The sequence below is a fragment of the Apteryx mantelli genome, chromosome 1 (assembly GCF_036417845.1).
Source record: "Apteryx mantelli isolate bAptMan1 chromosome 1, bAptMan1.hap1, whole genome shotgun sequence".
Classification (NCBI taxonomy): domain Eukaryota; kingdom Metazoa; phylum Chordata; class Aves; order Apterygiformes; family Apterygidae; genus Apteryx; species Apteryx mantelli.
In genome coordinates, this window is record NC_089978.1 from 1,092,079 (window position 1) to 1,104,409 (window position 12,331).

The following is a 12,331-nucleotide window of genomic DNA, read 5'->3' on the forward strand; positions in this document are numbered from 1 at the left end:
GAGAGAGTCCCAAACGTGGCAGAGTTTCCAGCATTGCCCAGCAGCTTCCAGGGGCTCTTCTTTCCTGCCCCACGCTGGTGGCAACCTACAGGTCAGGCCTGAAAAGTGGGCACAGCTTTGAAGTTCCTCAGCTTTTGTGTTTTCAGCCTCAAAGTGTCAAACTCAAGGCACGGCTGCTGTTTGAGAGCAGCAGCCATAGTCACCGGGGTGTGTGTGCAGGTCTCTGTGCACAGGCATCCTTTAACAGAGGACAAAATGTCTTCAGCAAGCCAGTCAGGAGAGGACCCTCCTTATTTCTAGACCTCCTCATTGCTTCAGAAAAAGGAGGAAAGTGGGAAAAGGAGTAAGAAGAGGAGAATCAACCTTTCAGTGAAGGTGCTGACATGGGACACGGAAACGATGGGGTAGAGCTGTGAGGCAGCATCAACTTGCTGCCTCCTTTCGCCATGCACAGAAATGGAGATAATAACTGCACCACCCCGTGCTTATGTGACGAGCTGTGCACGACAGGCAGTTCTGCTCCCCACCACGAGCTCATGGGAACGGGGCTTTGACGCTGTACGAGCAGCCGCCCAGCCCAGCCTCCAGGCCGTAGGGTCAGTGGTTCCCAGAGCCTGGGCTGAACCCAGCAGTGTTAGGCAATGAGCCGCACACGGCCCCACCGTGGAAAGCCCGGGGGTAATTCATCATGAATGATGAGACTTTGCCCTGCGGAAATGGGAGTGCGAGCTTGCACCAGGCTCCGTGGGCAGGGCTGGTGTGAGACATGAGGTCAGGCAGGGAGATGCAGGTTCTGCTGCCGTGCTGGGAGGTGGGTCCTGGCTTCTCACATCCCCCACACTGCAAGAAACGCTCTTAGCAAGACCACGGCTGGCTTGCGGCCGAGCTGCCGCCTCTGGGCTCCAGGGTCATGCTGGCGAACTCGCTCCAGGGCAGAGGAGAGCTCAGCTCCGTCTGCAGCGGATGCGAGAACGGCTGCAAGGAGCTAGAGCAAGGTCTGTCTGACCGAAGAGCCACCACTAGCAGATGCCTAGGGAAGAAGTTAAGAGCAAGGCAAGCAAGCAGTGGTGCTCCTCCTCTAGGCTCATGCCCGGAGCAAGAGCACAGGGGCCTCCTCAGCCAGGGATGCTACTGTGCTCTCAAAGGATTTTTCTCCTGTGAATTTGTCCTGTTGCTTGTTGAGCCTGTAGAAGCCTTTACCACCCACAACATGCTGCAGAGAGCTCTTGCAGGGGAAGAGGCACTGAGCACAGCTCTGAGGCTGAGAACAGCAGGTCCCACCCCTGAGCGAGGCTCTGCCAAGCAGTTGACAGGGCAGATGTCACCTGGCCAAAGCTCTCACCACAATAAACCAAACCTTTAATACTGGAAGTTGCCAAATTGCTCCTCTCTCAGGTCTTTCCCTGGGGCTTGTCCTTTCATTACACATAGGTCTGTCTTCATGGGTTATATGGATGTGTGCCAAGGGGTCTGAGCCTGGGAAAGAGGGAAGAAGCCACCAGACCACGTTTTACGTATTTATCACTTGCCAGGGAAAGTGTCTCCCAAGAACAGGCTGAATTGACCTGCCGCAGTATTGTGTGCACGATCCAAGAGAAACACTGGTAGAAAACATGCAAGCAGTTCTTTACTTTGTAAACTGTTTAAAATGCCCTTCCAGGTGGAGCCAGTTTCTATAGTGCCTGCAGCTCTGGGTCAGCGGAAAGAGAATAGCTACTTTTCCATCAGTGCTGCCCCATTAGCTCAAGTGGCAAGAAATCCATTTTATGGGTCTAAATGAGCCAGTCAGAGGAAGGCATGGTGCTGCAGTGCCTTATGGAAACCCAGCATACTCATAGTGCCTGCTGATGCAGGAAAGAAATAGCCATGCCAAGAAAGCTAGTGCTGCAGCCCAACCCAGGCAAAGTGCACAAGGTGAAACAAACAAAAACCTAATGAGGCAAGCATTTGTGTTTTAAAGAAAAGGCAATAGTTTTGCTTGCTCTTTCAGAGTCCTGAAGTCATTCCTTTATACAAAGCATTCCCCTTGCAGAGGGAAACGACTTCTGTAGACCTGGAGGACCATAATCACCAGCCAGCTCTTTGGGCCAGGCCAGGCCAGGCCAGCCGTGTCTGTAGAGGTAGGTGCTTGACCCAGCAGACCTTGCCAGACTGAACCCCTCTGCACATGCTCACCCTCATCCTCCACGTCACACACAAAGGCGAAAGTGCAAATAGCCGGTGTCCAGCCCGGCCTCTACAGGGGCCAGGAGCTCTGCCCCGTGCGCCGTGCGGGGCCCGGCTCAGTCCAGAGAATTGCAGAGCTCGTAGTCCAGTATTGCTGGTGCTGACCTGACACACTGCAGCGCTAGTTGCATCATGGACAGGGATTTTAAAGCATGGTATTTATGTGCAAGCATGCGGCGTCGCTCTAGTTTTGCAAGATTGAAAATTCACCTACAGGTGATGCATGCTGACAATTAAAGGAAGGCCAACCCAGGGCCCTTTAAGACTCCGGGATTTCTCCTTTTCAGTCTGCTTTCTGCTATTTGAGTGCATAGGGCCAGTCAGTAGCCAGGCACATCATGCATTCCCACCGCACATACCCGCACATACCCACACACTCATTGCACACGTGGCCTGCCGAAAGGATCGTTGCAGAGAACTGTGCCTCTCCTGGCACCACACAAACACCAGCAGCACCCCATAGGCATGAACTACACAGCCCAGTGCTGTTCCTCTGCTCCAGCTGATCAGGACAGGACACGCACCCTCACTCTCTGGGCTTGCAGCCACTCTCGTGTCCGTGGGTCTGTCCAACCCTGCACCAGACAATAGGTCTGTCCAGACTCTATGCCCAGATCCCAGGCCTGTTTACCCAGTCTCCAGATCCACTCTTGGGTCTTTCCAGGTTCTGGTCTCCTCCTGCTCACCACTTAGTGCAGCTTGAAGTTTGCCAGCAAATCCCACACATATCCCCACGCGCACAGAGCTTAGAGAGTAAGATCACTCAGAAAAGAGCTCCAAATGGAGTTTAATAGGAAGCCAGGACAGCCTGCAGTTTTCAAGCACAGGCATGGCCAGACAAGCACACTGACCAGCAACTCGTTTCCACTTGCTTGGCCACTTTTACCCTCCACCCCTCCATTTTCCCAGGCTGGTTCCTCCCCAGTTCACCTCAGTCCTTCCTCTTGCCTGCTTTTGGTCCTTCTCCTAAACATTGCATAATACATTTCACACATTCCCACAACCCCTGAAAGCCTCCCATATAAAGTTTTACACAATCCCACAAGCCCCTTCAAACATCCCATAACAAGTTTGCTCTTGCCCACGTCACCCAGGATAATCTTCTTCCCCCCTTCTCGGCAGTTACAGGGATCTGGCTGAACCTCATTCCTCCTGGTTGCTTCAGTGACCCCTCAATCAGTGACCTGATGGTTGTGGTCTTTGGTATCGCCTCTGTCACCTCCTTATCTTAGGGTCTGCGTATCTAGGTGTGGTTTGTTACTTCTCCTCTCTCTTATCTCTGTTTCTGTGCTGAAGAGCTGGCAACCAGACCTCCTTACAAAGCATGCGTTCTTATGTTGCAGGTGGCTACACGTCCTTTACCTTCAGCTTATCTTTTACCTTACATACATCCCTACTTTCCACATATCCTTACACTGGTGGAAGTGTTTGATACGTTCCCCTCTCCTGGCTGGTCTTCTCAGGGGCTTCACCTTGCACAGGACTGTTAGCCATGACCATCATGTCGGCTTTGGTGGCAAATGGCAGCCCTAGAGTTGCAGACCCCTCTTTGACAGAACATCCTCAGTATGCGTCTGCGGATCACTTTGGTTTTCACACTGTAAATGATGGGATTGAGGATGGGTGGTGCAAGGAAATGGAGGTTGGCTACAAAAGTGTAGACGTGGGGGGATACGTGCTTCCCAAAGCGGTGCAGCATGGACAGGCAGATCATGGGGATAAAGAATAAGAGGACAGCACAGACATGGGAGATACAGGTGTTGAGGGCTTTGAGACGCTCCCTCCAAGTTGCAATGTTCAGGACGGTCTTAAGGATGAGAACATAGGACAGGAGGACTAAAAGCAAGTCCAAACCCAGGGTGGAGAGAAGTGCAAAAAGCCCATAGACACTGTTGATTCTTGTGTCCGAGCCTGCGTGTTTGATGATGTCTGGGTGCAAACAGTAGGGATGGGAGAGCTTGTTGACCCTGGTGAAACAGAGCTGGACCAGCAGGACTGTGAGTGGCAATAGGATAAGGATGGTCCTCATAATGATTGCCACACATATCTTGATGATCACTGAGTTGGTGAGGATGGAGGAATATCGTAGGGGGTGGCGGATGGCCACGTAGCGATCAAAGGCCATAGCCAGAATGACGGCAGATTCAATATCTGTGAAGGTGTGAATGAAAAACATTTGGGCAACGCAGATGCCAAAACTGATCTCTCTGGCCTCCAGCCACAGCGTCATCAGCATGCTTGGGAAGGTGGATGTGGACAAGCCGAGGTCAGCCACAGCCAGCGTAGCAAGGAGGAGATACATGGGTGCATGGAGACTCTCCTCTACCTTAATGATGGAAAGGACAGTGCAGTTCCCCAGCAGTGCCAGCAGGTATGTGGAGCAGAGGGATACAGCAGACCCCATCTGAGCAGTTTCCCCTGCTGGAAAGCCACCCAAAAGGAACGATGGCGTCCTGGTCTGACTGCTGTTGGTCCCGGGTAGGGTGAAACAAGGATGCTCCATCTCATCACCGAATATCGGCCCTGGAAAGAAAGCCAGCAGGGTCACAAACCACAGAGAGGCAGTGAGAAGTGGCGGTAGTTTGGCACTCCTCCAGTGTGAAGTCTTGGATCAGAGGCATCACCATGACCGATGCTGTGACACAGCGGAACTTACTAGGAGCTCTACGGGAACATCTGGACGTACCTGCCTCCTCCACTACAGGTATGCACTAACACTGAACTCATGCACAGGCAGAAGAGAATGACCAGCAATCAAGCAAGGAAGTTTTGGACAGGCTTGGCATGAAAAGGCTCTGGGGTGATGCAAACAGAAGTGACCTTGTGCTCAACAAAGCAGGGCTGACATGGGGTCACTCCAAAGGTAAACACATAAAGAAGGAAGTGCCTATGGGGCAGCATTATGGGGAAATCTCTCACACCCTTTCTGGGAAATCAGCACAACTGGGTGCCTCTCTGAAGTGCCTGTACACTAAGGCATGCAGCCAGCATGGGGAAAAACCAGGAGGAATTAGAAGTCTGTGTGCAATTACAGCGCTACAAGCTCCTCAGGATCACAGAGACCTGGCTGATCATCCTTGAAAGATTGTGGCAATCCGGGAAGGCTCCTGAGGATTGGAAGAAAGCAAAAGTCATTTCTATCCTCAAGAAGGGCAACAAAGAGGATGCTGGAAATTACAGGCTGGTCAGCCTCACCTCAGTGCCTGGGAAGATGCTGGAGCAACTAATCCTGGCTACCACATCCGGACACAAGAAGGACAAGAAGGCAATGGGAGTAGTCAGCATGGGTTTAGAGAGGGGAAATCCTGCTTACGCAACCTGAGAGCCTCCTGCAATGAGATGCCTGGCTTGGTGGATGAGGGGAGAGCAGTGGATGTTGTTTATCTCAGCTCCAGTAAGGCTTTTCAGCCGCTGCACCTAGGGAGGAATAACCCCATGCAGCAGTACAGGCTGGGGGCTGACCTGCTGGACAGCAGCTCTGCGGAGAAGGACCTGGGGCCCTGGTGGACAGCACCTTCCCTTCCCGAGAGCTCTCTCCCCTGCTCTGCTCTGCTGATAAGGATGTCCCATGGAAAGCAATACAGAGGAAGGCTGTGGCAATGAAAGAGTGTGTAAGCGGGTTTTTAGGAAACGAGAGATGCCTGGGTCTGACAGGCAAGGTTCCTGGGCAGCTCTGTTATGGAGGTTTATGGCACCTCATCTGGAGTAGCCACATGCAAGTAAAGAAAAGTATTTAAAATAACTTAAAGAAATGTAAAAAGCATTGCAATCAAAACTACTTAAATCTATCAGAATGTTCAGATGATTGCAGAAATATTACCGTTGTGGGCTGAAAGCCGTATGGTTTCTATTCCACAGCATGTCTCTTTGCCCTTCCCTTTCTCACTTTCCAGGTTGATGACCCACTCCAGCAGGCTAAGTGCACTGACAGAGTAAGTTCCCCAGACTGACCCCTGCTTGCATGAAACTGGGGACTTTAATGTGTGTTAGTTCTCTCTAGGCCTTAACAGATGTTTATTAAAGCACATGCCCCACATTACGTGGAGGGGAAGGAGGAACAGTTAAAGAAGAAACAAATGTCTCAAGGGAAAGAGTAGGGGTGAATCCTGAAGGCTGCCTGTCTACATGATGACTCCTGATACTCTTAAAATTGGGTGGACTCCAGAAAATGACAAATTGAAGCAAATTCTGCCCAGCCCAGCCCACTGAGACCAAGCGTCCTCCTGAAGCTGTGAGCGGAAAAGGGACTGCACCCTGCTCTGCTGTAACAAGTGATTTTTCTGAACAGATGCAGGGCTGCCTAGTGCCTTTGACAGGCAGTGCAACGTGAGAGCTTGGGGTCTTTGAGAGCTCTGCCACCTCAGTGCTAGCCCTCTGGAAAGGGGGCAGAGCACAGTTCATTGGAGCAGAGCACATGTCAGGGTGCTGAAGCTGACATGAGCTGGTGCCGAGGAGGGTGATGGGGTGTTTGCGCATGCAAGCATCGGCAAACCTGTCCCTGTCTGCACGGAACTGGGACCCTGGGGAGGTTCAGCCCTTCTGCTGTCCAGAGGAGCTGCTGCGGCACAGTGCAGCCTTGAACGACGACAGAGCAAAGAGCCCACTCACCTGGTTCACTCAAGACCAGCCTGAGCTTCCCTCCCAGAGCCTCTGCCGACCGGGCAGTCTGTTGCTGAGCGTCAGGGCTCACTGCAGGGGAGAATTTATAAAACACCTCAAGCACTCCCCTCCGTGGGGAGGTCTGCCTTGGGAGCATGCCGGCTTGCTGTTTCCTCAGAGCTCAGAGCAGAGGCATTAACCCCCAAAGCACCAGGTCCGCCCTGGCATAGAGTGCAGCTGAAGGTTCTTTAGCTCTGGCATCACTGTCTGCAGTCTGCCCCGCACCATCAGTCCCTGCTGATGACAGCAGGGACTGTGCCTTGGAGCCCAGCTCCAGAGATGCCCTTCTCCTGGCCTCCCCCGTCCCTGGAGATTCAGGCCAGTTCTTCTGCCAGGCCTAGTTTAGGTAGAGGAACTCCTGCTTTGTGGCAGGGGGATGGATAGATGAGTGCTGAAGGATCTTTCCCCAAGCACTTTCACAGCCTCCAGCAGTTTGTGGTCTAGCGGATTCCTGAGCCAGAACTCATTTATTAAGAAGTCATTAGAATCTGAATTTTGGCAGCTGTGAAATGCAGTGGCAAGAAGCTCTACAGCTTAAGGACATGTTGTGTGAAAAGCCACCACCGAATGCTTGTTGTGAACACAGCAGGTGCTTCTTCGGAGGGCTCCTAGTTCATGTATTGGAAAAGGGAGTGTGCAGCTGATCTGTGCTGACCCTCTTAATGCCATTCAAAGCTGGCTTGTGGTGACAGAGCCAAAAACAGTGCCCATGTCTTGACAGCTGCCTTCCTGATCACAGTTTTGCATGCCATCTTCAACATGATGCCATGCGTCCTGATTCTCGGGGATGTGCTGAGATTGCCTTCCAGGAACACTGGTCTCAAGTTCCTTGGTCCCTGGAGGGTCCACATCTTCAGGGTCCACAGCTGCATCTTTGCCCTCTTCCACCTGCCAGCTTGCTTCTTCTCCATCCACTGCACCAGGACCAATGTTCTTCACCACATCCACATCCTGCCGGCCAGCCTCTACCACCCGCTGCCACTGACCGTGAACCCCACAGGCACGGGGTGAAGGCCAAGGAGATGCAGGCGCAGGTGTTGGGTTGTGCTGTGACCCCCAGAGCAGCCAGGCATCCAGCGCTGCTGCGTTGGGTGTGCTGAGCAGGGCCTGGGCTTCACAGCTCAGCGCTGCTCTCCCCACAACGCCTCGCAGAGCATCCTGGCCCCCTACGGCTGCTCCTCCACCACCCCCAGCTTCTGCTTTAACTTACCATGACCTTTAGCCCACCCTGTTGGGGTGCTGAGCCTCCCGAACCCCTAAGTGCAGCTGCTAGAGCAGTGAACCTGAAATGGGATTCAAGCGAGCGTTGTGGGACAGTCCTCCGGGGCTGGGGCACCAGCACCTTGTCTGGCTGCCGTTGCTAGTTCTGCTGGACCAGAAGAGATGCTCTGGGCCATCCAGCTCCATCCCCATCAGCAATTGGTGGATTTTCTCCCAGTATCTATCAGTATCTAAAGTTATATTTGTTACCGTATTCTTCGGGGCCTGTCTTCCCCCACCTGTGAAACACTAATGAAGAAATATGGTGCACAGAGATATAGCAAGTGTATTCTTGTCGCAAGGAGGAATCTCATTAGGGAAACGTTAACTTAAAGACGGAAACTGTTTGCTCTTGTGCAGTGATCTTGATGGGGGTTTATCACAGCAGCCTTTGCAACCCTCCCTGCTGACTGCAGGGGGACAGAGCGAGCTGGAGCTGGGAGCCGGAACAGCTCTGCCGCTGAACGCAGGCGCTGAGCTCTCTGAGATTGGGCGCCTTTCCTGGCCCTGCTGCAGAGACTGTGGGAGCGATGTCTCGGGGTCCTGCCTGCGATGGCATTTCCCTCCCATGGCCCCGGAGTGGTGGTGGGTGCCTTATGTTCCCAGCAGACTGCAATATCCCATCCTGGATACGTGGCTGTAAATTCCACACGTCTACATGGAAGAAGTGCAATTAATCTGGGTGTCAAGGGGGAAGTTTCTTCACGGTTAGCTCAGGCATGAATTCATTGCACGTAAGCACCGACTCCCAGTGTGGTCGCTCTCCGTGCACAGGGAGGGAAAGGAGAGCAGCTGGCGGCCCGGTCCTTCTGCTCTCAGCGAGCAAAAGCAGAGCCCGTAGGGGCTGACAGTGCCGGTTGGCTGCAGCGCTGCTACCTTAGGCGGCAGCTTTCTGCACGGGGCAGACCTCTGGGATACAACAAGCAGGATCACTGAGGCCTTCTCACTGCAGGGCAGCTGGTGTGTCCCTGACTGTGCAGACTTCTTGCCCAAGGCCACAGGGCAGAAAAGCTCCTGTGCCAGCGCGGTGGGGGCTGAGAGCGCACACTGCGCAGCTTCGTGACGCCCCTCGCAGAGACGCCAGGTGTAGGTTCCTTCAGACGGTCCCTTGGGGAGTGATTTCCCCAGCACCTGCCAACCTGCAATGTCGAGGCCTTGCAAGCTGGCTGTTTCATCTCACCTGTAGTGTTCCATGGACGTTGATGGTTCTGTCCACCTGGACTGTGTTTGTTCCTCTTTTCCACCGATGTATTCAAACCGGTGACTTTTACAATCTTCCCAAGGTGCACTCAGTTGCCACTAGCTAAGTCTTCAGCGTAATTCGGCAGAAGAGCCACTCTGAAAGGCAGGAACTGGGAGGGGAAGCACCACTGAGACGGACTCTCAGCATCTGTGATGAGGGAGACCTTCAGGAAAATCAAATAGTGAGACCATGTCTAAGACAGTGGGGTGATTTCTTTGAAGAACTCTGTTGAATGCCGAAGGCCTGTTTTTGACAGAGTTTCAAATTCAGTGCTTAATGGCTATTTTTGCCTCACTTTCACCTGCTATATCCAGGTGAATAGCGATCAGTGTCCAAACGGTCAGCATGACGTGGGATTTTATTATCCATTTTGTCTCATAATTAGCCCAGCTTCTGGGAAATAAACCCTTATGAGGCTCCAAAGACATTTCTTGCTGACCTCTGCAGTGACCCTGACACCGAGAGTCATCTGATCAAGGTTGATCAGCCCTTAGAAAAGGGTAGCTTCCACAGAAGTAATTATTTCATCTTCATTCATCAGACAGACACGGTTTTGCTATGGGGAACGATGTATTCAATATTACAAAATGGTCATGTATAGTTTTTTTAAAACCTAATAGCTCTTCACGCTGGTTCCTTTTTACTTCTGGGAAACAACGATCATTAATGATGTATTTTCTTAAAAATGTATTTTTCTCAGATGTTAGTTTGCTGACCCAGCTTGTTGTTTCCTAAGAGGGATCTTTTTTTTCTTTAGCCCAGTGGATGTAGTTGGAAGACAAGCTTGCAGCATTTGCTTCTCATTTGCCTTGCTGCAAATAACACCCCTGATCACACATAGCTATTCTCTGCTTGGTCATTTGTGCCTTTAAGGGTCCTCATGGTGTCAGAGAAGAAAACCCCACCCGTGCATGGGCATCTCTCTGCCGGGACCCTCTGCGTGTACCCGGGCTCTGGGGAGGTTTCACAGCAACATTTCTACACAAAGTCACTCAGGACCTCAGCCGTCGCAGGAGTGATATTTGTTTTGGTGCTGTTCAGTGGGCAGGACTCACAGGACCCAAAGCCTGCCTAAAATCCAGCATGGTCAAGGAAAACAAGCATACACACCCTTCCGTTGCATACCTGAGGAATGTGAACAGCAGCTCACTCTATGAGCAATTTACTGATGAAAACACAGGAAGATCAACAGCGCTGGTACTTCTTTAACAAAACACAGGCATTTATTATTGCTAAAACCATACAGAGGAGTGCAAGCCCCCTAATTTCTGCTTAGTGAAGTTCATCATAACACTAGACAGAAGCAGCTGTCCTACATGCCGATGAGGATTCTCAAAATGTAGACAACAAACAAGACGGAGGACAGCGATAGAGTGTATATATTTAAGGTGAAAGTTTATATAGAAATATGAAAAGCAGGAATGGAAGGAACCTCAGGAGATCTTGTAGTCCATCTGCCACCCTAAAAGACGACAGCTTACCTGAGCCATCACGGAAGGATATTTGGCTAATCTGTTGTAAGCGTTAGTGAGCAGAGGGGAAGCGCTGTTACCGCTGTGTGAGCTGTGGTCCCCAGGCCACAGGGCCAGCGCGCTCCTGCCACCTCCCTGGGCAGGTGCGAGATGTGTAACTCCCTCCGTAGCGCTTCTGGGGGAGCAGCAGAGCTGAGCAGGTCCCACAGGGCACCGCTCAGGAACTGGTGCTCTCCTTGGGCAGCCCAGCGCCCCCACAACAGCACAGCAGGAGGGAAGCACAGAGGTGTAAGGATGTCTGCCCAAATGCACCAAAAGAAAGAACCGAAAATGCTCATGGGACATCAGTAGCTGTTGGAGATTTGGTGTTATAGATATATATTTTCAAGAACTGTGCAATGTCAGTTCCCCTGTTGCGTGAAAGGGAGGGACGGAAGGCCCCTCCTTATCTTTATAATTTATGTTTGCCTGCCAGAGCCCCCCTGTTTGAGGACTTTCCCTGGGTCAGTTTCGCAAAGTAAAAAGAAAAGATTTTATTAAAGCGACAGATACAACAGGTTCGGAATTGCCATTGATAAATGCACTTGCTGCTACAAATTTTCTTTCTATGAGCTCAAACTAACAATTAAGCGCTTTCAGTAATAATATATTTTCCCGGGTAACGTCCGACTTTTGTCAGAGGCGCAAGTCTTACCAAAGAGGCGTCCCTGTTTGGGGGAGGGAAAAGGAGGTTCGCTCGTCAGCAATCTCCAGTGAACAGGTCGGCGGTTCAATTTTCTTCCCTTCCAAAAACTTTAGTGAGCTACCCTCTGTTTTATAGTTGCTGAAGGTGGGATGTGGAAGTGTGGCAGACATACTTCATTGGCTGGATTGCCATTTGCGCGGTTGTTGGGGGTATGCCCCCCTTATTTACATATCATTATGCAGCAAAGGGCATGATTTTTAATATGGTAAGCAGGGATAATGAGGCTAGGGGTATTATAGGTCAACAGTTAGCCTGTGAGCAGCAATTATTTTTTGGGATGCAACCCTTTGTGGTCAGGGGCAGACCGTGATACCTCCATATCGCTCCCTCCTCCGCCGTGCAGCTGGGACAAACTGTCTGCCCTTCACCAGCTAGTTCATTACTCATGTTGCAAAAGGTGGTGTGCTTTGGCTGCCACGTACTGTTTTTCCCTTGTGCCCCCTTATCTTTCTCCCTGAATTGTCTCTTCTTCTCACATCACCCCCTCCCCAAATACCAGCATGTGAGGGAAGAATCAGAGGGTCTGCACATAGGAAGTAACACACACCCACGTGCAGGGGCACTTCACCCCTAGCCCCACACAGTGAGGATGGGGGCAGTGAAGGGCAGCTTTAGGAAGGTCCTAGAAAGACTTTCCCATGACATAAGGTGCAACACACCAGCACTCAGGTATACCACAGGGACAGCCGCCTGCTCTCAGTAGGCAAGCAGGCAGAAAGAGGTGAG

General features: G+C 51.7%; 1 protein-coding gene across 1 annotated transcript; it reads right to left on the minus strand.

The window, feature by feature from the left end:
• Positions 1-3,498: 3,498 nt before the first annotated feature.
• LOC136991067 (olfactory receptor 51L1-like) lies at positions 3,499-4,784 on the minus strand. Its single transcript, XM_067289553.1, has one exon. It carries the CDS (start codon positions 4,727-4,729, stop codon positions 3,713-3,715), a length of 1,017 nt encoding a protein of 338 aa, XP_067145654.1. The 5' UTR covers positions 4,730-4,784; the 3' UTR covers positions 3,499-3,712.
• Positions 4,785-12,331: the final 7,547 nt, after the last annotated feature.

Coding starts and splice junctions, on each gene's coding strand:
- LOC136991067 (XM_067289553.1), bottom strand. CDS start 4,729: ATGGAGCATCCTTGTTTCACCCTACCCGGGACCAACAGCAGTCAGACC.